The sequence below is a fragment of the Opisthocomus hoazin genome, chromosome 1 (genome assembly GCF_030867145.1).
Source record: "Opisthocomus hoazin isolate bOpiHoa1 chromosome 1, bOpiHoa1.hap1, whole genome shotgun sequence".
In the NCBI taxonomy this organism is placed as follows: Eukaryota; Metazoa; Chordata; class Aves; order Opisthocomiformes; family Opisthocomidae; genus Opisthocomus; species Opisthocomus hoazin.
In genome coordinates, this window is record NC_134414.1 from 136,071,223 (window position 1) to 136,097,710 (window position 26,488).

The 26,488-nt window shown below is 40.3% G+C and overlaps 1 protein-coding gene across 6 annotated transcripts in view; it reads left to right on the top strand.

Moving 5' to 3' along the window:
- The window catches only part of SLC22A15 (solute carrier family 22 member 15), a 53,743-nt gene that overhangs the window by 23,704 nt on the left and 3,551 nt on the right, over positions 1-26,488 (top strand). For 2 of the 6 annotated variants that reach the window (XM_075437132.1, XM_075437150.1), the window contains 6 exons: positions 940-1,080; positions 1,903-1,988; positions 4,034-4,154; positions 5,000-5,072; positions 8,322-8,510; positions 11,275-19,066. In XM_075437132.1, coding sequence (XP_075293247.1) covers positions 940-1,080; positions 1,903-1,988; positions 4,034-4,154; positions 5,000-5,072; positions 8,322-8,510; positions 11,275-11,361 — 697 coding nt within the window. In that variant the 3' untranslated portion in view covers positions 11,362-19,066. Of the gene's footprint in view, positions 1-939; positions 1,081-1,880; positions 1,989-4,033; positions 4,155-4,999; positions 5,073-8,321; positions 8,511-11,274; positions 19,067-26,488 lie in introns of those variants that run through there. The other 4 variants (XR_012765669.1, XM_075437144.1, XM_075437160.1 and 1 more) reach the window with 4 other exon arrangements.

A 26,488-nucleotide genomic window follows, 5' to 3' on the forward strand; every position in this document is an offset into this window, starting at 1 on the left:
TGTGTGTAATGAGCCCATTAGGAGGTGGGTGGCCTAGCTTGTCTAATGAGTGTGTATTTTCTTAAGAGAAAGTGCTACCAGTGCTAGCAGTTCCTGTAGTAAGGCATAGGAACCCATGGTGGGAACAGGAACCAGGAGCTACCTCTAGTCACTAGCAGAAATTTTAACTCTCCGAAAGTGCCTGTTTTGTTTCAGATATCTCTACTAGCCCCAAGGTCTTTTGCTGCCACTTTGAAGTAAAGCTTATGTATGATGTGGTATGTGAGTCCTCTGGTATTACTATTCATACAGTTGCTTTTGAATGCATATATTTGGGAAGATGTATTGGTTAAAAAAAACAACCACCAAATGACGTTATTTTGTCAGCAGACAACACAGCTGTTTTTCTGTTGCTTTTCCAAAGATCTTACTGCAGAATACTTGATTTTTCTGTCCCTTAATGAGAATTGCTGATTTCCTGCAGAAGTGACTGGTTCCTTTCCTCTCTGTAAAGAAAACAGCCAGGCAGGGTTACAAAAGAAAAGTAAAAAATCAGAATTGGATAATGGATAAAACTGGACTAGGGTGTAGCAATTATAAGAAGAGAGAAGTGCTATCTGAACTGTTTGAGATTGTCCTTTTTGCTTTTATCGGGTTTCACTTTAGGATTTATACACAATTGGAAAATTATGAACTAAGACATCAAATCGTATAATCATTATTATATTTTAACTTTATTCTGGCTTATGCATATTCTTCTGAAGTGTAGTCTTAAGTTTAACTGAGTAATAAGTCAGGAATTGAGTCTGTGCAGAGACAAAATGGTTTCTTTACCTAAAAAGCATCATGCACTTGCAGGGAAGTGTTTTAGACCTATCTTCTGAAACACTAAATATAGACTAGTGCTTTGATTTGGCAGGCAAAGCAGCAGCTCTGATTTTACTCTTCTGTCTTTTGCAGGTTTGTGTGTAGCTTGGTTTACTATGGTCTTACCCTTAATGTGGGTGACTTAGGTGGAAGTATTTATGCCAATTTAGCCCTTTCAGGGTTGATAGAAATCCCAGCATACCCGATTTGTATTTACTTGATTAACCAAAAATGGTAAGTGTAAAATTTATTAACTCATTGATGGTTTTATTAATAATTTTTCTCAAAGATGGCTTTCCTGTATATTGCATCTCCTAGCTTATGTCTGTTGTGTGGGGCTTTCTGCTTCAGTGTTGCTACTTATATTCTCCTAGGAAATGCATTTTTATTTGAAAGTGCATTTTTATTTGAAAGTGCTATTGAGATATCTTTATTTCAAATAACAGTTTAACTTGTTCTCAGTAGCTCACTTATTAAAGAGCTGTCTAACTCTGGCTCAGAGGTGAGGCTGATCTCCTTGTCAGTCGAACCTGGCTGTGCTGACTCCGTGCTAACGCGAGATGGCATTCTTCCCACCTCTGACTTGTCATCCCCGTTCTCGGTGTTATGTCAAAGCTATTGCAACTAAACTCAGCTGAAGCTGTTGTATGGTTTCGTGTAATAGCTGCTGTGCGCACTAGTATGTGAGCAGAGCTGTTGGCTCAGATATTTAGCCTTTTCCTGAGCCGTGATACTCTATACAATGTCTTTAACTTTTTGTAGCATTCACCTCCCAATCTCTTCTCTGCGTGTCTCCTGAGGAGTTTTACAAACGTGCACACCCAGTAGGATGCAAATCAAAATCCTAGAAACTGTCAGCTGCTGCATAAAGACTTCTTGATGCTCATTTTAAGAATGCAGTAGAAGCTTGTTTAAAAACAGTGAGAGGAAGTGTTTGAGAGATGGCATTCAGAAAATTCAACTGCAAATAAAGAGGCAACATGAATTTAGAGGACTCATTGCTCTGCAAAGTACAGATCTAATGCAGAATAAAGCTTTGTTATCCTTGCATATCAGGTTTGGTCGGAAGCGAACGTTGAGTGCGTTTCTGTTCCTGGGAGGACTGGCTTGTCTTATTGTCATGTTTCTTCCAAAAAAGAAAGGTAAATATTTCCTTTTGTTTTTGGAGTATGTGATGAGAAGTTATAAACACAGCATTTTGCAGCCTAAGAATGTGATGGTTGTCAGTAATGTTAGGCTCATACCACATGAGTCTCAATTTTTGAAGCTAACTCATAAAAAAGATAAGCAGCAACCTTCCTAGGACCTTAAGGAAATCTTGTTAGAAAGGCTTGGACTTGAACTTTTGTCTTTGGATTCTGCCCTTTACTTCTGATCACATCAGTCACTCCTTTCCAGTGTTTCTGACTTAGTCCAAGAAACATCATTCTTTGGGATTACCTCCATTAGCCAAATGATAGGTCAGTGTAAGTAGTAACTGCAACTTGTGTGTATCTCTCCAAGTGAAAGACCAATGTCAAAAGATCCTAAGAATTGAATCTTGGGGCAAGTTTGCATCTTTTCTTTGCTGTTCTGTGATGTTCAAGACTGGTACGATTGTGGTATTAGGGATGTGGCCATGTAATTTGTAGCTTAGAGAGGATTCTGAAAATCTTCTGAAGCAAGGGGTCTTTAAGAAATGTGAAATGAAATGTGGTTTTTGTAGAGAGACATGAATATTTCTTCATTTTCGGATGTTTTTCAAAATGATAGAAATCAAATCGCATGCTGAGCAATTTTTCCTTTGAAAACTAGGTACATAAGTTCATCTCAGCTTGTAAGCTTTGTGCATGCATAACACCTGTCATGAGGAAAGAAAATGCTTCAAACATTTGAAGTATTATTCAAAAAGATTGAATGTTTATGATGAGCATATGCATAAGTTACTCTAGATGGCAATGAATCTAATAGATAAAACTTTTTAAAGGGGTGCAACTGAGGTTTCCAGAAATATTCCAGGTGCTAGAGCTCAAACACTCAGATATTCTGGTTAGGCTGGTACCAGACAAAATAGTGTTCGTATAGCGAAAAGAAATTTTCAGAGGATAGAACTGCAAGACCCAGGAAATCATCTGTGTGCTGAACTACCGAAGACAGCCAGGAGCAAAGTACCTTAGGAAGTGAAATGGCTAACTGGCCAGAAGCAAGCACCTGTCTCGACTGAGCATGGCTTATTCAAGGCAGTAAAGGCTTGTGCTGTAGCCTTTCTTCATAGGCATTCAGTGTGCCTAATATGTCTGGTAGAAGCAAATAAGCACTGGCCATTCTGAAAAACTGAGCTGGGTGGGAGGTTTGGTATAGTGCTTTACACCTCCTTCCTATCTTCTGTTTTTCTGCCGAAGTAATAATGTTAGAAGCATGTTGTCATACTATGGAATTGACACTGAGTAGGGCTTTTGTTAGTAAAATAACTTGCTCACTTTAAAAAATGTACCCATTATTCTTTTCTTCAATTTACTGACAGAACTAGTTTATTTTATTAGTGGTAGACTCAGAAAACGTGGAGTTTTACTTCTGGCTTTTACTATGTCTATAGGATTTTAATCTTAACTTTCTAAAACTTGATGTTCTAGTAGAGCCTTAATGCAGGATTTTAGTGCTTTAAATATGTCACCATAACACTGAGGACAAGGAAAGGAATACTCAGTTTCTCTTTTTTCTGGTATTGAGCAGTAGTTCTGTTCTTTAGTCTCTGAGACTGTTCAGTCATTTAACCCAGTCTTTTTCTGTTGGATTATATTTAATAGAATGGAAACAATTTGGGGCTAGTGGCAAGTCTCCTATGAATTCAAAATCCATTTTTCAGTTATTTTTTCAATGTGTTACGTGGAGAGTTTTCATCTTTGTACAGTTTTGATTGCACAGATAAAGGTAATAAATCTGTAAACGCAGAATATAAATTTTGTTGAATGATTTCTGCCATTGCTGCCTAAAAGAAGGCTCCTTGGACTCTCTTGAGTTTTGAGACTTCTTCTGAAGATACTGAACACCTCTGACAAATACTGTCCTTTAATAGAGAAACACTTGACTGTCATAGCAGATTCCTCAGTAGATTCATTTTCACACCATCCTGTTGTGTGATTGAAATGATTATGGAGATATATTTGAGTGCTCGAAAGCCTTACAAGGGTCACATTTTCTCTGTCAGATACTGGAGTTTTTGCAGTGGTGAATAGTCGCTCTCTGTCTTTGCTGGGGAAACTGACAATCAGTGCTGCATTTAACATTGTCTACATCTACACATCAGAACTTTATCCCACAGTGATCAGGTAACACAAGTTAATTTTAAGGTCTTCATTTTTTTGAGTCTTTTACCTGATCACCCTTTACTTCTCTACTTTTTTCTATTAACTACACCTTTCATTTGAAGTTTTCAGTTAAATATAATGATTATCTGTAGTTTTATATGCTAAATTTCTTCCCTTATCCTCTTCTCTGTTCTTCCCTAAAATTTGCGGTGTTCTCTTCAGACTAACCATATTGTCTATGTAATGGTAAAATAGTCCTTTGGCTGCTTGGTATACTCACAGCCCTGTCTCCAATAATGAGGATAACAATAGTATTGCTGATGTCTTAAATGAGTGACACCTGTAACTTTTTCAGTGCTTTATAAATCAGACAACTCTATTGAACGTTCGTACTTGCTTAACCAGCAACACTGAAGATGACTGGTCAATAAGCTTTGTAAAAGTAACTTGATGCTTCATAGTCCATATGTAAGCAACAGTAGGATTTCACTCACTAGAGGCAGAAGCACCCTGTGCTTGTGCCGACAGAGCAGACAAAAGCATCTATCATATGAGTGTAGTTTTTAATAGATATTTTAACCAGGTATTGTTGTTGATGACCATCCACTAGTGAAACTATACTGTTGTGTTTTTCACGGGTGGGCAAATCTGCTGATAAATAAGATTTGGATAAGTAATTTAGCCAAAGTTTCAGGCAGAAACAAGATGCATTAACTAAAATTGTCCTTTTTTTGCCTCTCTGTATGTGTATGTATGTTAGAATTCTGAACGTGCAGAGGATTTTTGCTTCTCTTTAAAAACGAAGTGTATGTTTTAATTCCTGTCTTGGAATGCTTTCAGTTACATTTGACTTTTTGTTTTCTTAGGAATGTTGGAATGGGTGCCTGCTCCATGTTTTCCCGTGTTGGTGGAATCATTGCTCCTTTCGTCCCTTCATTGGTTTGTCTGAACTTCTTGCTGTTATGTACACTTTTGTTTTGTGACTGAGCTATCAGAGGCTTACGGAGGTGGGAATATTTTGGATAAATTATGTGTATAAACTAAGATATGTAAATTGCATGCACTGTGGTAGGCAAAGGCATTGTGATATAGTCTGTGTGACTAGACAAAAACTCAACATTATTTAGTTCAGAAGGTGTTTTAGCCTTGTAAGAATTTTGGGACCTAGCTAGTGGACTTTAGCAATATAATAATTTCAAAATACCAAGATGGTGATACCCAGTTTTAAACCCGAAGTGTGCAATAGCAGTAAACCACAAGGTTAAAAGATCTACTACATCAAGATAAAGCATGTGGACTCAATAACCCATATTTCTGAGAATAATTCAGTTTTAACATCTGTGCAGTCCATGGAATATCTGTGGATTATAATTATCAGCGAAGTGGTTTATCTTTCAATGAATGAAGATGATGTGGAGACCTGATATACCAGCAAGGCTTTTGAGCACAAACTTCAGAGAAGTCTGTGAAGGCAAAGAAAAATTCCAAAGAACGAAACATGGGGATGATACCATTATTTTCCTCTATGCTCATAGTCGTATGTGTATGCAGGTAAAAGAATGCGCCAGGTTTTCACAGAAACTGCCTGCTGAGGTCAAGTGGCAATTCCTTTAATGTGACAGATTTCATCTGGAATAACTTTCCTCTCTGCCATTTGCCATCTTGTTAGGTCAGGCAGAGGACAGATGAGCACAGTGAGCCTTTTAATCTGCAGAATGAAACATTGGGTAGGTGGGAGTGTGAGCACCTGTAGGGTACAACAGGTAAAGCTGAGACTGGTGCAGGTCTGCCAGATAGATTTAATAGGCAGCTTTTATGAGGCAGTTGGGTCACGCATTATGTTGTATCTAGCAGAGATTTGGCACTGCAGGAGACACAAATATTGTTTGAAGGGGTCCCATGAAAGTGAAAATAGCTTTGTTTAAATAACAAATGGACACTGATTTGAGGAAACAAGTATTTTTGTGTTTTGTAATTTCTTCAACTATTTTAATGCACTTTTGTCTGGAGATCTTTTATAAAAATGGTGGGAATGGGAAAAGTTAATTCCTGAGAGAAGAGATGAAATGTTGGTCTTTTATTTGATCACAGCCTGTTATTTACTCAATTTAGAATTACTTTTTACTATGCAAAATGAGTGTTTGAAACAAACAGTGAAACTCTTTCTTTCAAATGAGCCTGCTTTACTGGTTGCCCAAAAGTGAACATACACATTTTGGAGCTATATGGTAGATGATGTGTTTTTGCATACTCATTTCCCCAGTGTAGTTTTGCTTGTAATAAGTTATGTGAAAACAGGGACAGGCATCAAAGGAGGAGTATAAACACTGCTTAGGTTGTCAGGGATGATGACAGGAAGGCCAAAGCTCAGTTGAAGCTAAAACCAGCAAGGAGCGTAAGTAGGGGTTCTGTCAGATAAGGAAATTTAGAGAAAATGTTTAGCCTGTTGTTGAATGGGATGGACATCCTATTAGTGAAGGAGATGGAATAAGCTGAAATACTAAACACTCTTGCTTTAGTCTTCATAGACAAAGCCTGACCCTAAGACTGTGCATATCAGCACAGTTGAGGTAGCAGAGGGCCAGCAAACAATGAATGAGCAATAGGTTCAAGAACACTTGAAGCTGAAAGCTTTGCATTCTGTAGGAAAGGATTACCTAAGAGGTGCTGAGAAAGGTGGCTGTGATAGTGAGGCAAGTGTCCATCATCTGTTATAAACAATTCTTGTAGAGAAAGGTCACTGATAACTGCGGGTGGGGTGGGGGGGTAATGCTATGTGTGTCTCTAAGATCAGAAAGTGCATCCAGGGAGTTACAGGTTGAGCAGCTCAAACTCAGTCTGTGGGAATACCGCTCATAGTCTGTTTCTGAGCATGTAAGGGCCAAGAAGGTAATCGGGATCAGCGAACATGGATTTACGAAGGAGAGTTCATTCTCAGCCAGCTTGATTTGATGGTCAGCCATTTCATCACAGAAGGTAAAATGGATGAGGAAAGGGAGGAGAGCAGGAAAGGTTTTTGTAAGGCTTTTGACGCTGTCCCACAGCATTCTTGTTTGGAAGCTGAGGAAATGTGTCCTGGATGAAAGCAATGTTAGATTTGAATGTTGCATGGACCACCAGGCTCAAATGGATAGTGACAGGCTCAGTATTTGGTGACTGGTGACAAGTGGATGTTGAGACAGAATACATCCTCGTATTTTCAGAGGATGCAAAATAAGGAGGAGTGATTGATACAGCAAATGGTAGATCTTGAGTCCAGTGGGACCATTTGGGCCAACAGAAATCTCATGAAGGCCAATAAGAAGAATAAAATTGTTTCTTATGCGGACTAATTACATGTTCAGTACAGGCTGGGAACCAACTGGCTCAGTAGCAGCCTTGCTGGAAGAGACCCAGGTACAACAACAGATGACAAGTTAAATGGGAGCTAGCAGTGTCCTCTCATCACAAACAGGCAAACTTCACACTGAGCTACATCAGGCCCAATTTAGTATGCGACCCACAGACTAAGTTCTCTCCCAGTTCTAGAGGGGGGTTGAAAAATCTGGGGAGGGTTCAGTGGAGGGCAACTAAGGTGGTCAGGGGCCTAGAGCACATGGCTTCAGAGGAAGGCTAGAGGGAATACTGCAGCCTTGATCTTCCTAGCAATGTGGAACAGTTGAGTAGGGGTCAATGGCCACAAGTTTTGGCTTGGGGTTAGATAGGAAATTTGGAAAATATTCTTTCTGAGGCTTAATGCAGCCCTGGAACAGTCTGTTCAGAGGGGGACTCTCCATTCTTGGAGTTTGTTGAATACTTGGTTGTCATACTCAAAGCTATGATTAACCTGCTCTAGTGTTGGTTGTAGTCGCCCTTGGAGTAAGCGGTTGGCCTAGATGACCTCAAGAGATCTCTTCCAACCAGTATGTCTGATTCTGTGATATTGCCTGCCTGCTGCAAAGTGATAAATTTGGCAGGCATTTCTTTTAAAGTCCATCCCAAAATCTGCGTGGATCTAATAGTATTGATAAGATACAATTGACAATATTGGTTAAAAAAAAAACCCCACAGTAGGGTTGGTAACTTTTATGCTGAATACAAACACAAACGCTTGCGAGGTGGAATGGTTGTAAAGGTTAAGTACTTTAATATGCAGTATGAACTAGAGGGAACCAATCTCAACCTAACTCTCTCTGTTCTTTTTTCCAGAAATCTGTACAATGGTCTCTGCCTTACATTGTGTTTGGAGCGACTGGTCTTTTGTCTGGGCTCTTAAGTTTATTGTTGCCAGAGACCTTAAACAGCCCTTTGCTAGAAACTATTTCAGACCTGCAGGTATGCTCGTACTGGAGGCTGGGTGATGAAGCCATGTCATTGCAAGCCCTAGATGGCTCACAGGTATATTCAGTTTTTTTTCCTAGTACTTTACTGTTGTGTTTATTTCAGCTGTCAGCCTGAATATGCTGCTCTAAATAGATTAGTATAGTGATTCTTGGCCTGTGGAGGATAGGACCCAAGGAGATGCTGAAGATTTTAGTAACCTTACCATCATGTCTGAAATGTTGTCTGAAAATGCAGGCTGAAACATAGCTGGGTTAATTCATCCCTTCAGCGCCAAAAGCTTACAATCTTTTCCTTTGGGATAAAGGACTTGGTGGTGTCTGTGCCTCTCGAATCTCCAAGACGGATTCTTGCAGCATTCTTCATGTAAAGCTGGCCACTGAAGTTTGATAAGTCTCAGATATTAAAGAAAACAGAAGCCTGTTTTTGAAGGGCTGTTCTCAAAGGTATGCTGTTCTTGTGCCCTGAACTGCACCGGCTGTTCTGCAATGCCTATTGTTAGGTTTGTCCTAGAGACTCTTTAAATGTGTTAAAGCTAAACTCACCTCTGAGATCTGTCCCACTCCTGACTCTGGGAAATGAGTTGTTGAAAACCTTGGAACTACAAAACTCCCAGGCATAAGTATAAATAAATATGGCAGCAGGATGTTTTTTAGTGAGGCTTCCTTGAGTGTTTTTTCAAGTGACTTTATATTTCATTTTGTCGAACTCCTGGGCACCTCTTGAGGTGTGTATGTCTTCCAGTCGTGTGGAGGTTTTTTTACATGGCTGCTCATCTGTGAATGGGGTGGGATTAGAGCAAAGTAGCTAGAGAGCTGGAAGTGGATGTTTGAATTTGGGTAAGGTTTTAATGTTTAAATCCTGGTCCCAAAATGAAGTATTGATAGACTAATAAAAATTGAATAAGTGGTCAGAAGACTTGAAGGGCAACTCATAATAAAAAATGTTAGTTGTCCCATTAGGCTGAGATGAGACAGGATCCCTACAATACGTTTTACTCTCACTTGATTAATATTTGTCAAGCGGTCTGAGATTCACGGGTAGCCATAAATTATTTTCACAGAAATTGGGAGGCAGAGTAATGTTTACCTCTAGAATGAGAACAGTTGCTTCCTTTCAAAGGCTTCAACATGTTGCCTTGTTTACCAATTTTAGCTGTAATAATTCTTGACAGAACAGCACAGTTTAGTGACAAAAGCACCCTTGAAGAAAGCTGGAAAGAGGCAGCCCTGTAACAATTAATTTTATACTTTGGCTACTTTACATGTGCATTTTATAAACCTTTTTAACCATATTGGATAATGTGTTATGGCACCACATTCTTGCTGGCTACACAAATCCATCATACATGTTTACATCTAGCTTACACCAGCTGTTATTTTGGTAATTACATCATTGTTACATTTTAACTGTGCAGATGGCTTACTAACAAAAAACAATTCTAGCAAACAGTGTAGGTGTTACAACTTAGAGGGGGGAAAGTGACACTTACTTTGCTTTCTAACCAAGTAAGGTCAGTATTGCTCTTTGGGGTGACAAGTATTGTCTGTCTGTCAGTATTTGCACAACTTGGTTCACTTATGTCAAGCAGTCCTCTCAGGTTTAAATCTTTGCTGCTTGCCCTTCTGCAGGCTTCTTAAAAATCCCAACCTGAACAGGTTCCCCAGAAGACAAAAAAAACCAACTGAGAACATTCTTCAGGAACACTTTCTCCAGATGGATTAAAATTATTGAATCTAAATGAAAAAAAAAACCTTGTTGGTTCAGACCTGAAGCAATCCCATAACTTTACTGAAGTTACATCTGGAATGTCTGTGACACATTAGGAGTTTATTTTAAAGCTCACAAAGAAAGCACTGATAAAATGGAAAGCTGTTAAACATTAACCCTATTTGACAAGGCCATGGAGAGGTCTTACAGAACTGCTGTAAGAAAGATACAGAATTTATTTGGCATACCCTGAATTCCCCCTGTGGAATCCATTGTCCTTTTGTACTGCTTTCAGGATAACATGCATTCTGGTTGCCCAGAATGGAGGTTTTGTCCTTGTTAACATACATGAATGTGATATTCAAGTTGGACAGCATCCAGCGATAGCCTGACTTTTCCTCTAATTCTAGAAATCCAGAAAAAAGCATAACATGATTCCCTTTATATCTTCTGACAGGTCTTAGTGCTCAAACTGTTTGAAATTCCTTTGCAGTTAACACGCGTTGCTGTAGCAAAACTCTGAAGACTGATCTGAAGCTACAGATTTTGCTTGTATGGTACTGTCAGTCAGGAACATGATTTCTGTTTCTCTGTTTTTCACCCTCTCACCCTTCTTTTCTGCCTGCCTAGTCATATGCAGTCTTAAGGTGGATGCAAGCATACTGGCAAAAAAACCCTGAATACTCGAACTAGATGGAGTTTGTACTAGGAAGAGAATCTTTTTAACAGTTAGCTGTAACAGCTGAGGTTAGTTTGGGTATATGATACAAATTTTATTGTTAAAAGGACTCTGGCTGGAGTAGGTATGCCTGTAGTAGGGAGTTTACTTTCTGAACATATGAAGTGGTAACACTCTCTCCTGCATGTATGCTCTAGTGTACTGATGGAGCAGAGAAAGTCCATCTACTAGAAACCTGTCTCTTTAAAAGAGATTTTGAAGAACTAAGGACACAGAAATACGAATTCACATAATGTCTCTTACAAAATTTTAATACAGTTATTTGACCTGTTTTTTCTTACTTTTTCTCTACCAGCATTCCAACAGAGGTGTAATGGTTCATGCTGATTTAGTGGCTTTGGCGCTAACTAATGACTTCATTTTTATTTCTAGTCTGGAGACAAAGACAGTTCTGCAGGGAGTGGAAGTGAAGATGAGGAGTTTTATGATGCTGATGAAGAGACTCATATGATCAAGTAACGAAAAGAAGAAACACTGGGCTATTTTATGCCTTTTCTTACTTGTCCGGTCAGTCCAGCTGTAAGACAAGTACTGGGGACCTCGCCTGTCAGGGAATGTCATAGGGCAAGCGCCTGTGTTTTCCTGTCTAGGAGAGGGGTTTGAGTGCTGATCAGACTGATTACAGCACTGATGCTCTCCATACAAGACAGCTGTTCAAATTCTTGCGGTTCAGAATGACCACGCGCATGGACCACACTTGAAGCCAGGTGAGAAAGCGAGGGTGGGATCATATGTTTCTGAGGCCTAGGAAATTACTTGGGCATAGACATATTTGGACAGATCACCAATGCGCATATTTGTATTTTATTCAGTGGTTGATTTGGGTTCACTACAAATTGATAAAGTTTAAAACAGTTTTTTCTGTAGACTGAAAGTGGTCACAGAACGTGCCCTGTGATACTCCAATAGGAACAAATTCCTGAAATCGTGTGTTAAAATGGCTTCTGCATATTGAACAGGGGAGAGGCAACTATGAACATAAGGGTTCTCTCTGCACACAGTCACCTCTATAGAGTTACAGGGTGCAGCTGGTTAGTCATGAGCTGTGTGATACTTAGTGATACTACTGGGAGGAAGGACTACAGAAAAAAAGCAACTATAAAGCCTGCAGACATAAAGGACATCAGTGATTTCTTTTTTTTTTTCCTTTTTTCATTCACCAAGCGTTTTCCTGGGCTGCCTTATGCATGTTTGCCACATTTTCCCCACATCTCAGTGCTGCTGTTTATAGCTTTGCCTACTTTTACCTTGTCCTCACTTTGCTGTAAATATTGAAGCTCAACAACTTCTCTGTGCAGTGAAATAATTCTGTGAAAGATGAGTTCATGGATGGGATATAAGTGAGGTATTTATTACATACTGTTTGAGGTGTGTTAGAATATATAGCTCATTTTTGTGGACCTATCTGTCTTTATTTCTGGAAGAAACTTAACTCTGAAATGGTAAGAGGAACTGTGGGTTGCTGTTACATTTCAGGGATTATTGCCAGGAAGCTGCTAGTATTTATTTAAATTTTTGTGTGTAGATAAAGTTCTCTTTTGAAAAAAAGAGCAAACCTCTTTGAGACAACATTTGATTACTTGATGTTGTTTCTTAACCAGGTGCTCGCTCAAGCACTTGGTTACTTGACCTTGTTGATGAAAACAACTTCACTCTCCTGTTTACTCTGAACTTTCTGTAGGTGCTTTGTTAGAGGGATATGGAATCTTGAAATAACAAACATGAACACATGAAGTGTTCCAGCTACAAAGATGAGGCCCTACAAGGATTCAATTTTCTTGATTACATTGTCATCTTCATCCTCTAACTTGTGGCTTTCTATTTGAGATTAACTTCCATAAAATGCTTGTTAGTCTTTATACTTCAAGTTCCTAGCAAAGTGCCACACAATAGCAGCAAGTATATTGTCAGGCTTGCTAGCCTTTTTGGTGGATGTTAGACTTAAAACAAAAAAAAAAAAAACAAAAAACAAAAACGGATTTATAAAAAAATTAAGCTGACTGCTGAATATTTTATGGTTGTAGTGGAAAGCTCCTTTACTCTGAAAGGAAGTGAAAGTAAACAGCATCTGAAGTTTGCAGCTAGCTGCTTGAACTTTGTTCACTGGGAACTGTAATGCTGAGCAAAGTGCCACTTTGGTGCAGAGGGCATCCCAGAGACTGCAGATTCACACATGAAGTACTTCCACTTGGCCTGAACTTGATCCAGGCATTGACTGTGAGCAAAGTTGGGAACTTTGGTCCCTACGAACAATGTGTCAGTATGGTTGTGATTTTTGCATGTGTTATGAGCTTCACTGGAAGAATTCCAGCCTGTGGTCTTCACTTTGTTTTTTCCAGACTGTTGAATAGTTGTTGTAGAAGTAGCAGGGAACTTTTAAACCCAGATGGATTGTCTTTTTGCCTTATTTGGCTCTTTTGTAAGTAAGAAAACTGTTCCCAGTAGGGTACTTGGAATGGTTGAATCTGTTTGTTCAAAGAATTTTTTTAGTTTTGCATTTACATTTTGAATTATGGACAGCTGGAGAAATGACTACTTGTTTTGCTGCTGATGGCTTCGAAATAAATAGAACCTGCTTACTTAGCAGCAAACAGTGGTAAGCCTGGTGGTATTAAGGTGCTGCCAAGACCCAATATTTTTTTAGGTGTTTGCTGCCTCTGTCCCTCTTTGGACAGTAGGTGGAGTAAGTCACCCGAGAGGCAGACAGAACTGTTAGCCTTCCTTCCTCCATAGTTTTGCTGTAACTATCTGCTGCTGGCAGCCCTGGTTGTGCTATGGGACACCTCAGCATAATTTTCGTTAGAACAGTAGGATGCTGTAATGGCTTAGGTGGAGGAGATCACTCTTTGTAGGACCTGAGCTGGATTTTGTGACAGGCCTCAACTTAATTACCCTTCAACCTCTCCACTCATGCACTTTATCATAAGTATGGGTATGTAAAATTGCAAAAACAAGAGTGAAGAAAACATCAGCAATTTTTTTCCATAAAAGTTGCTACTTGTTTTTTAACCCTAAATCTGTCCCATGTTTACACCATGTTTAAAGGGCAGCATCTCTTTTGTCAACCATAGGAACTCTCTATTGTTACTTTCCGTGGCCAGTTAATTCAGAAGTTTTATAATAGAGAATCCTTCCAGGAGAAGCTCAGCAATGTATTATCAGGCTTCTTCCAATTACTTGTTCTCCCCCTTTGGCTTCTGAAGTCCAAATCCATTAGGTGCATTGAGCTTCTTTTCAGAGAGGTTTGTTTTATGAGAAATGGCCTTCTGGTACAGAAACCTGTAGGATGACTTTTTTCTTACCCATAGAGTGTAATGCTTCATAATATTGAGATACTTGTGCTATGTGTAGCGTTCACTGGGGAGAGATGCTGCACAGTGTTTTGTAGCCCACGTGGTCAGCATTTTCTGTATCTAGATGGAGCATTATTGCTAAGCAGAAGTTCTTCAGTTTAACAGCGCCTGCTGTTATGGGTCTCACAACCATGTTACTTTGAAAGCCCAAGTCAGAAGGTCAGAGAGAACTTGTGACTTTGAAGGTATATGTAAGCAGTCTGCGTAGGCCCAATTAATAAATCTCAGTGTTTGCACAGTAAGTTTGCCCTGAGGAGCTACTGGAGAGCAGAGGCTGATGCGGCACTAGATATATCACAGTTTATGACATATTGTAGTGCTTAGAGTCTGAGACTTAATATCCTTGCTGTAGTTGAGTGAAATATGACAACCTTATCCCAAGCGTTTTGCTAGAGTAGCTTTATATACTAAGGAGCCTCCATGGTTAACTGGTTTTTGTGTTGCACAGGCACTGAGATACCTAGCCCCAAGATGGGAATTTGTTCCCTGAATTCCTTGGTTTTGTAGCTGTCACTTTTTTCAGGCACCTCAGTGGGATTATGCTAGTGATGAGAGAGGCTTTCCCATGGTGCTGATTAGTCAGATCTTAATACTGTCTCAGGTGAGGTATGTTTTGGATTCTGCTATCTGGAGGCCTCACAAGTGATACTGTGATACTGTCACAAGTGACAGATCTAAATGTAGAATTGGAGGGTGAACAAATTTTTGCAGAATTTTTCCATGCTGTGTATTTTTAATGCCTTGGTATGCATTCCTATGCCTATGGTAGCCTGCAGACTTTCCGGGTGCTACTGTTAAGTCTAATAGAGCTGGGTAAAACGTTCACCCTGACAGTCTGAGTTTACTGAACTCTCTCATCTTATTTTTGGTACGACTTGCTGTTTCTGTCATTCTGAAAAAAGCTCCTGTATTGCCTAATGGGGAGCAGATTTTTCTGTTCTAATTTGAAGTGCCTGTTTCGTAAAAGTTGTCTTTAATTTCCTCAGCCAACTTGATATGGGACTATGTGTAAAGTAACGTCATAGAATTGGATTATATAAGTGCCAAAGACAGTTTTTGCTGGAAAGCAATGGTCCAAAACTCATTCTAGCTGTATTCATTTGGTATTCTTCCATGCAACCTGCTAAAACTGGTATTTACAGGCATCTCCAGAGCATTAGGGGACAGAAAGAGTTACCTTTGTTTGCTTGTCTTTCATTGCTCAGTTTACTTTAGCTTTTGTTTCTAAGAAACCAAAGAAATTAAATGAAGGATTTAAGATAGTGTAGGTTTTGTAGAAAATGCAGAATTTATACAGCGCAGAGAAATCTGTAGAGCCTATTTGTTTCTGATTTGCAAATGTCAAAATTTACTCTAAGACTGATGAAACCTGGTTTAAAAACTGCTCATTGGAATTAGTTCATTCATTGGCCTTACTAATTAGAATTGTTAATAACAGCTTGCCTGGAGCTTCATAGGATCTTGCAGATTTCTATAAAATGCACAGTCTGTTTGAGGCATTGCTAAATAATGATGTCTAGAGTTTAAATCCCTATTGCAACTAAAATTCACTGCAAGTCAGCCCTATCATGGCTGCTTGTTTGTCAGTGAATAGGCAGGTGGCTGAAAGTGTGTGCAGCAACAGCTGGCTGCCTCCAGAAGAAGAAATAATCAAAGAAATGTAAAAGAAATAATCAGCTTTCTCCAGTGTATATGCAGGTTGAAGAAGGACCATGGGATATCAGGGTCCCCTTATATGCAGCAAGCTTATAGAATGGAGTATGTTTAAATATGTACTTATCCACCCTCATTTACAAAAGTTTTGTAGAAGAAACAGGTCTTTAGTATGCATGTTACTGCTTCCCACCAATGTATCTGAGGTGCTCATATTATACCTACTTTATCAGGAGGCAGGCAAGAAGTATGGCAGTAAGAAAACCTTTGCCAATATTGAAAGTCATATTTACCTAAAGATGTCTCGTGAAGAGGTATCTGGCACGTCTGTGCTCAAACAAAATGTTTTTAAATAATGGAAACTTGATTGGGAGTCAGGCATTTCTGATGTTAGTTTGTAGAAAAAAAAAATGTTGCGGACACTGAAAGAAAATTGTTACAGAGCAGATGACTGCTGGGTGATTTGTGATAAAAGAATTTATTATGGTTGCTGTGATTTCAAGTATGCCTCTGAAAGACTAGTTTCAAGTATTTGATTCTTGTCACTTCCCAAAGTCTAACCCAAATTTTGTTTTGTTCTTATTAAAATTTGAGTAAGTCATGTAGGAATTGGAAGTATATTCTTCATATACTTTTATTGCACTATCTTTCCTTCCAGAATCTAATTATTTGTTTAAGCTACCTCTATGTTGAATTTTTTTTGTCATTTTTGTATTTAGTTGATTTTTAGGAAACTACAAAATATTTTCTTTTTTTATTTTGTGGGAATCCATGACTGAACAGAAGAAGGACTTGGGGTCTTTGCATTTTTCTTAAAGGCCTTTTAGATTTAGTTGAAAGACTTAACTTTTTGGAGAAGCAGAATAATTACACATTTAAAACATGGGTTTTCCTGTGCATACTGTTTGCTTTTAGAAGGGCCAGAAAGCCCTTAATTTTATACTAACCTCAGTTGAGGATGTGACTTCTTGGAGGCAATAAAGTTTTGAGTTGGGGAATTTTAATCAATTTAGTTTATTACCAATTAAAGAGCTTTTAGTTACTGGTTTTGGTATTGAAAGAAAAAAATAAGTGAAACGGGGAAAACACTGCTGCTTTATTCTAGAAACCACTCTTCCCTCTCCCCCCCCCCCATGCCATCCCCCACCCCACGGTGGTCTCCAATTCCTTGGCTGCATGTTATGCTCAGTCCCTTCATCAAGGCAACAGGCAGCACAGGAGATTAGGATCAGTCTGTGCTTGCTGTTCTTTCACAGCTCATGATTTCTAACTCAGCTGCTCTTGTGTGGGTTTCTTCACCAGCTGCAGTCCCTTTAGAGTTGTAGCTCCTTCTAAGTCTACTCTTCAGCCTCTGCTCAGGCTATGATTTTCCTTTGGCATTTCTCCTCCTCATCTGTCTCTCCACTCTTCTTGTGTTGGCATAGTCTTATCCTTTTTCCTCCTACTGCTATAGCACTGTAATCTTTTTCTTGGCATTTACTGCCCTTTCTCAACATGCTTTTGCAGAAGTGCCAGAAACTACTCTGATAGTGTTGGAGTTCAGTGGGTCAGTGACCACTGCGCTCAAGAGGCAATGGATGCTAACCAAAACACAGGAAGATACAGCTGAACACAGGGAATCCCACTTCTACTGTAAGGGTGACCGAGCACTGGCACAGGTTGCCTGGAAAGGTTGTGGAGTCTCCATGTGTGTAGATACTCAAAAGCCATCTGGACATAGTGCTAGGCAGCCTCCTTTACTAGGTGGCCCTGCTTGAGCAGCGGGGTTGGACCGGATGACCTCCAGAGGTCCCTTCCAACCTCAGCTGTTCAGTGATTTCTGTGCTGCCTGTTGCTGACCTGGCTGGGACCAGCACAGGGCAGTCCCTGACTCTTCCCACCCAAGATACCCTGCAGCCCCTTCGCTACCAAAACCCAGAGTTGTGCTCAGTACATGACTGCACAGGGTTTTCTTGCAAATCAAGTCCATACAGTTTGGGCTGACAGTTTTCGGGAGTGGTAGCTGGTACTGTATTCCCTTTCTGTGTTGCTGTTGTCTTGGGTCAAGTAAATGAAACTCCTAAGGCTGTAATCAGACATTTATAGCCAGGTTCTGTGTCTAGTTACATTTGCATCCCTGCTGATTTCAGAAGAACTTAGGTCTCCACTTGACCAGAGGAGCAGCCAAAGGGATAAACTATTTTGTTTCTGCTCAACCCTCCATTATGATGAAAACAAGTCTTTGTATAGTTTCTGTGTCCTGTAGACTGTGTATTGTTTCCTCATGCCAGTTTAATCTGAACCAACAATCAAAAGTCCTTGCCAGTTGAGAGTTGAGTAACAGAAAACTGGGAATAGGGGGGGAATAGATTCACTGCTTCAAACAGAAATCAACTTGTATATAGTTCGTGTGTGTATTTTTAAAAATTTAATTTGGATTAGTTGAATACTGAGTGTTACGAGCTTCCCTTAAAATGAGGACTGATGTATTTCAGAAGTACTTTCTCTTCTTTAACTGTATTAGTGTGCTGTTGTTAACTCAGAGTTGTAATGCTGAAAAGTCTGTTTTTAGAATAGTTTATCTGAGATGTCACAACTAAAGACAGCATAAGCTTTTCCACAATAGACCTTTTATGGTGTTATATGTTATGTGAACAGCTGTTGGATCCATCTTTTTAAGGTGTTCTTTGCCATAGGTGAGGGGCCATAACAAATGTTGAAATATTCAGAATTGCACTTGCCTATTCTTTTTTCTTAATTTATTTCCTATGCATACTGCCTTGCCTGTATGTACTGTACTGCACTGGAGGTACAAAAGGTAAATATAAGGTTCTTAATTTATAAAATGTAACTGAGTTTTTAAAATAATTCTGTAATGCTACGTATTTTCCAGTGATATCTGCCTTCTAAGAGTGGGTGATGGTGGTAAGCCCAACTGAATTTTGCCAGAAGTTAATATTGGTGGTCTTTACATTCTCACTTAATTTCTGAATGATTTTGATAATTTGAAATATATTTGTTCTTTCAAGATTTTTATAGAGGCTAACCTATGTTAGTAAGCCAACTTTTGGGTGATTTGTAATAGCTCTGATACTGCCTCTGGCTCATACAGTTCATATAATGTCTTTGTAACTTATTTTGTGCCTTTTCTTCCCCTGACACAAAATCTCTCAATAAAAACAAGCTCTTTTGCAATACTGCAAATGTATTTTATTGTACGGATTTTTTTTTACTTGCCTGACCCTTTTGTTTTGTTTTCTGGAGGGGGCTGAAGCTTGCATAATAGAATAGATATTTGTAATGGACTCTGCAGAAGAAAATTGACAAGGTGGAAAGCAGGTCATTTTGGAATGGCAGTGCTACAAAGCGCCTGGGAAACTGGGACTGTCAGTACTAATCAATATATTCCACCATATCTATCACAAATCATTTCTAACAAAAACCGGCACCAGTGGAATGTGAGAATCAATTTACTACTGGCTTCAGTTGTGCTGATTGATGTTGAAAGACTGGAAACACTTTGGGGGTTTAGCATAGCAAAATGTCTGTGGTGGTGTTAGTAGCATTTGTACTGGGGGAGTTCACATGAACACTAGTTGGCACTTAACACCCCTTCTCTGAAGTGCTATGCAAATGCATAAAAACGTAGTTCCTGTCCTCAGGACTTCTGCCTAAACATCTTGACGGGGAATGGCAGAATTTCAACATTTGTCTTCATTACCTGGAAATGAGGTGATAAATAGCTTGACTGCATTTTCTGTCCCCTATCCAGTGACAAAATACTGTCTGATTCTTGAAAAAAAGTGACCGTGGGAAACGGGGATCAGTGCTTTATTTTAAACTGCTGGGTACCAGAGCTTCCATGCCTCTCTATGCTTCAAAAAAAGTAATTGAAAGATTCTCCTTGAATAGCTAGTCCCTTGAGCAGATGCCAAAGTATTTTATCTGTCAGTATTTTAAAGTGTACATACTAAAGAAGATAGGTGGTCTACATGATAGATAATATTACCAGTCCTTGTGTTATGTTGCATTTTAGTCTTCCTCAACGTGGAGCTAAGAACAATAATCCAGCCAGACTCCCTATTTGCACTTCCTGGGCACAGACCACTGCAAAAGTCATCCTTTGCTCTTTCGTTTCTTACTGCAAAAGAAAAATGCAACCATCTTAAGTATCTTTTCTGATTAATCTGTTATGCTTTCTGCAATTTCCTGAAGTTGTAAACAAGGTATTTTGAAGTCTCTTGAACTGAAAGTGTTTTCATCAGCAGCCTTTCTAGAATGAGTAATTAGAATATATGAAGCATCCAAAATCACTTGTGGTGTTCATCCCTTGATCTAAAGTTACCAAAGGCCATCTTTTGTTCTTGTTATTTCTGATTCTTGTGAGCCTTACTCTTATTTCTGGTACTTGAGATATTTGGGATTTTACTTTTAGTTTTCACTCTTGCTGCTGTTTTACTGTGGAGGTGAAGATGGAAGGCTCAGTTTTTTGGATGTGTCTAGTTACTTGCTCAGCATAGTTCCACCCATTGCCATTCAACTTCCTTGTTTCCTCCTCTCTACTATGTTTCAGCTACATGCTGCAGGGACCTATGGACCTGAAAGATTTCTTGGTTGTCATCTACATAAGGATAAGGAGTGTTTCTGGGAGGAGCCACTGCCATGCCAAAGGGCTGATTTACATCGATGCACCTTGCTTTTGAAACTGGGCTAACTTGGGCTGCTCTTAAGTGCAGCTGTGCTTGCCTATGCTTTGTCTGGGAACTGGCTGTATCTTGCTGTAACTGGAGCCTGTCGGACTACCAAGCCATTGCATTGTACTCTGTGTTGGGCAAAGACAAGGAAAAACAGGATGAGAGACCAAGAGTGGGGGAAGGAGCCACAAATTATATGTGGGATGGACTGTGGTTCACATGGCTATAAGGCTTTTTTTGTCTGTGTAATTTAACTTTTGCTGCTTTGTGATGCTTCTACTGTCAGTAATTTTTCACACTGACAAGAGGAGGGCCATTAGAAGTCATCAAATGGAGGTGTGAAACTAAAGTGCCATCCCTCAAAAACAGGGACATTGAGAAATGTGCTTGTCCCTTGCCAATAACAGCCGGTACTGGTGTTGGGATGGCAGTAGTAAGAGTTGCCTACGACCTGCCAAGCAGCTATCAGGCAGATTACTCGGTTCTTCCAAATGGCACCAGGCTCAAATTTAACTAATGTTACCTTAATTCCACTGGACTCATAGACTATTTCCGAGCAGTGCACTTCTGAGAGAGACTCAGCTCTGTCTTTTCCAGCATTGTCATCTCGTGTCTTGTTGGTTGCACAGAGGCAGGACAAATACTTGGGGCCAAATTGTGTCTGTCTTGGTGAATGAACGTCTCTAATCCTGATCTCTTACTTAAGAGCACCTTCAGTGAACAATCCTTGCTGCAGGGAGGAGTGGGGAACCTCAATTTGTTGTTCAAACTTGGTAACAACAGGTAATATAACGTCATACTTGGAAAAGTGGTTCTTGGGTGACTTATTCTTGCCATTTCTTTTTCTAGTAAAGATGACAAAGATGCAACTGATCAGATTTACCTCCATCTTGGGAAAGGAGGAAGTAATATGCACCAGCAAAATTGTAGCATTACTTTTGATGTCATTTTTTCTTGCCGCACTTCTGCTGCTGAAAGGTAGCTAAGATATGACAATCCTGCAATCTGTTCTGCAGCTAGAAGTGGCCAATTTTGTTAATATCTCTGTACTTTGTATAATCCATGCAGTAGTTGGCAAAACTGCAGTGGGGAATGTTGTGAGGACTCGTTGAAGGGAAGGCTGACTGATCCATGCAGATGGGATTGCTCGGAAGTTTGCAAGTTTAGAAACAAAAATCTAGTTCAGCTGTATTTTGATTCAGCTATGGTTTGAGCCATGGGCCAGATCCCAAACCTGGAGTTCTCTAAGGTGGGGTTTTGTTACTTATTATTTTTTTAGGATTGTTGTTAGCTCTCAGATACTGCATCTTGCAGTATGAGACTCCTGATCCATAATCTGTCTTCCAGCTGCTCTGCTTACCAGCCATGCCGGGACTAGGGGGTGCCTTTGCTAACACCATGGTGGAGCTCTCCACTGGGTTTGTGTGCTTAACATAAGCAGAGAAACAAGCAGAAGCAGCGTGCAGGTGCTTTGTGCAAGTATAAACTACTGATAAAGGAAGTTGTTCAGTGTAGGACAATTCCTCTTTTGATCAGCTGCTGCTTCTTCCAAGAGCTCCTGCAGAGCTTTGTCACTTCCCAAAGCTATTAGTAGTGCTTGGATTTGGTAGAAATCCTCTACCTCATTTTGGATGGTGCGTGCACCAAATAGTAGAGACTACTTCTGCACAAGTCTTAGCAAATGACTGACAGTTTCTCCCTCTTCCCCAAATATGAGGTTCTGCCTTCCAAACTCTGGGCTCAGGTAGAAGTGAAAGCTGTTAGAGGAAGTATTTTGCCTACAATTACATCAAGGAGCCAAATGCAGGTCAGTGCAGAGCTCCCTTGTGTGACAGGAGGGCAGCAGGCCTCCATGTGTCAGCATGATGGTGCTGTCCTTTGTGAAGGTCTGCCCTGGCAGCTAGAGGCTGCAGTGCTGCCTTTTTGTTTTTTGTGGTGCTTTGCAGTCACCCGTGTTTTTCTGTAATAGTAGAAGTGGCTACTTGTACTTCACATACTGGTCTTTTTCCTCTGATTTTAAACCTGCATCAAGGCACCTCACCAGCGGTGTTACATGTCCTGACCTATGGATATGTTTGCAGAGGGTACCAAATATCCACTCTGCTGTATGTTAGTTCTTAAATAGCAGTGGGAGACTTGCACTTGCACAGGCCCTGTTGTCTTTGGGTCAAGCTCTCTTTCTGACTTGATATTCACTTCGAAATGTTTGATTAACACCTTGTTAAAGGAAAAGGAGAAAAATCCTCTGCAAGCCCTGTCAAGACATACACTACCAATGCAGTGATTACAACAGAACCTTCGAATACTACAGCTGAAATTGGCACCAGCTCTGGGTAAGTCACTTTTTCCCACCAAAGTCTGTTGCTTTCTTGAACCCTCTACTCCCACTCCTGTCTATAAAATGAAGCCAGTGTGAGCTCGCCAGATCACGGGTTATGTTCAATTAGTGTTTATAATGATGATACTGGGCAGGGTGCATCTCTGTTAAAGTTGGCATGAAGATGTCATACAGAAACTGAAAATTCCTAGGAAACTAATGCTTTCATACTTGTGTGGTACGTAAGGAGGATGAGCATTTGGGGTGGCGTGGCTTTCGGAAACAGTACCCGCAAGGGTAGGGGAAAGCAATGCTTGAACAGTGGCCTTTTCTCAGGGATATTGGGTTGTTCGAATTGAGGGTCCATTATCTTCTCTAATGTTTTGAATTACAGCTATGGCCATTTGGTGTTTTTCTTTGCTAGTCTTTGGTTTGTTAGAGAGCAGCAAATGGAATAGAAGTTCTCAGATGTGATCTTTGTTGCCCCTGATACCAGGAACTGAACTGAATGAACCTGTGCTCCTATGAATGCTGTTCCGCTTCCTCTTCTCTTCTGACCCAGACTCAGCATGGTGGAGAAGCAGTCCTGCCCTCTCCTACCATACAACTGGTAGCTTTATTCACCCTGTTTCCCCTCCCAAATACACCCACACGTGCATCTGCCTTCCCTCCCCTCCCTCCATGAAAGCCCAAGGAGCAAAGAGATGGCTTGCTCCTTCATGCACTAGCCTGGCCAAGCAACTTGTTCTGCATGTTCCCAGTGCTTTTATTCCGGGATCCTTTCTCCTCCTCCACTCCTGCTTTCAGTGCCCTGAATCTGCATTTAACTAGTTCTAGCCCTAAATATCTACCCTGTGTCCCATCACTGCCTGGAGCAGTTGTAGCACAAATGATTGACCCTCTGCCTTTGGCAATTTGGCTTTGACTGCACAAAACAGCCAATAAAGTGGAAAGGGCTGGGCAGCTGATGACGGGGATTAGCTTGAAGCTGTATAGTTTTATGGTCTAAGATAGAGGAGGAAGTGTTTGCTTGAAGAATGAAATTGCATTCCTCGTTTTTTTCTTTCTCCTGCTGCCTGCTCTTAATGATGACAAGATTTTAGAAGTTGCTGACTAAAAGAATAGCGTATGTATTTGCCAGACACAGCTTGGACTGGAGGCTGTTAGCTCATTTTCCAGTGACTGAAGCTGGAGTGTGTAGCAATGCAGGTCATGATCTGATCTGTCTAGAAATTTTCTGAAAAGACTTGAGTGAAGACTCTGACATTCTCTCTGTCAAAGCTGGTTCTCACTAGTTTGTCTGCTGAGTCTCTTGATCTGCTTTGTGGTACGTACATCATACTTCCAATAAAGAGCATCTCTTCTCAATTCTGCTGGTGCTCTCATTCTCATCTGTGTAGTGATTTGTCCCTCACGGCAACTGTTTCCCTCAGGGTCCTCACACTATAGAGTCTCAATGATTCTCTCCTCCTCTCCTTTCTTCCCACCCAAAGCATGCAGTTGTCTGGCCCTTTCCCTGTACTTTTCTTGAGACACTTCTATCAGGTATACGGAAAAAAAATCTTCCTTTATCCTGATTGCTTCTTCAGCTTCTGCTTTCCATCCTTTCCTCAATGCCACATTAGCCTTGGAACACAACACAGTGTCCAAGCTGACATATGCTAGGGATCACCTATTAGTTGTAACTTTGATATTTATTATCTCTGTGTGAGAGATGACACAAGGTGAGAAGTTTGATCAGACAGCTTTTATAGTGTGATCGCTAACCAAGACCATACAAAACCACAGCTGCTTTAATGTGGTTCAGGCTCTTGCAGAATGTAGTTGTCCAGCCTTCTTCACTCTGTTTTGTGGGGGTTTTTGTATCTCACTCCCCTCCCATACAAATGTATCTCCCAGAACTCAGAATTAGCTCCCAAGGACCAGACGTTTTGAGTCTGGAGACCGTTCTCAACTGCTTGCTGAAGCTGACCTGTTTGTTCTGCAGTAATTGTATTTTTGTCAAGAGACAGCAGTAGATCTTGTGGGTACGTAGCTGTCATTGGCCTGTGAGATACGAGACCTACTTTCTAGTTTTGGCTCCAATGAACGCTTGTACATTTTTCATTTAGTCACTGAATGAAGCACGTAAACAGGGATGCCAGTCTGAATCTTCTCTCTCCCAAGTGAGTTTGTGTCGGAGTGACTATTCTCACTTAGCACTGGTGATTTATTCAATTTGCTTCAAACTGCCATAGAGTAAGCAAGAAGTTCTCAGTCAAGTCAATTTGGATGCAACAGCAAAGTGTAAAAATAATACAAGCTAACGTTGTGCTCTGAAGGGCAGCCACAGAAAAAATACCAACTCCTGGAAATGCTGGGGTCCAGTCTGATTCAGCCTCCCATATAAATGGAGCATCATTGCAAGCATGCTTCTTGTTCTGGCTCTTGTAAATCTCAGCTGTGGTTTGTCTGTCTGTCCCAGAGTTATTGTGCCTCTAGATTTAAAGTCCTTTTCGTGACAGCTGAAAATAAAGTCTACCAAGAGCTGAGCAAACCTATGCTGAGATCAAAAATGAGGCAGCTTTTTCTCACCTGCCAAGACTTCCAGTACTAAATGCTTTTCCAGTTGCACTGTGCTCTGCCAAACATCATGTTTTCTCCAGATGCTGTTCTTCTAACCATGTTTTTAAATCAGCGAGAGCTTCTTGGTTTTGAGTATTTCCTTTTTGACATTCAAGCCCTTTACCTAGGCATATAAATAAAAGTGCTGGAAAGCTCCTGGTTCTATGAATGTTGGCCACAAATAGCTTTTCAAGATGGTGGGACATCCTGATTGAAACAAGAGATCAGTGGCTGTAGTTTAGTGATGGATAAAACATAGTGATAGAGGAAAAATATCCTTTGCGGATGCTTGGAAATGGTGTAATGAAATATTTCATGTGTAAATCATGATGACTGAACTTGTAGTATTTCAGTGAACTTCCAGAGGACAATACAGGGATTTAGAACTCAAAATGCCACTTTTCTTGCCCAACATCTCGGCCAGCTCTCCTGGGAGCCTCAGATCTGATGCAGCCAGGGTTCCCAGGTTCCTGCCTCCCTGTAATCCTCTGAGTTGACCATTATGGAAATTTCCAGACTCTTTGAACAAGCTCACCACACTGGGTGCCACTGATCGTGGCAATACTGGTAAGCCCTGCTATATGATTTATGTTTGCTATCCAGTGGCTGGCTTGCTTAACAGCAGCTGCAAAACTGACTGGATCCTTGTGAATTTGCTAGTTGAAGCTGGTCACTGGTGGGCAGCAGCGTCATAATCTCAGCATTTTTCAGAATTTCCTGCATCTTCAGCTAGTGATAATGAAGTGATCACTTTCTTTGGAAATGCTACACTGCAGCCTGAAAATATTCAGGTTGTAAATAATTTTGTATTTCAAAACTCTTCCCAGGTTGAGAGCACTCATTTCTAGCAAAAGCTATTTGCCTTTTTCTGACATGTCCGGTCTGGCCACAAATGGAAAAAAGATACCAGGCTTGATAAACCACTGGGCATGATCCAATGCTATGCTTAGTTTGGAAAGAATATAAACCTCTAACTACTTGATACG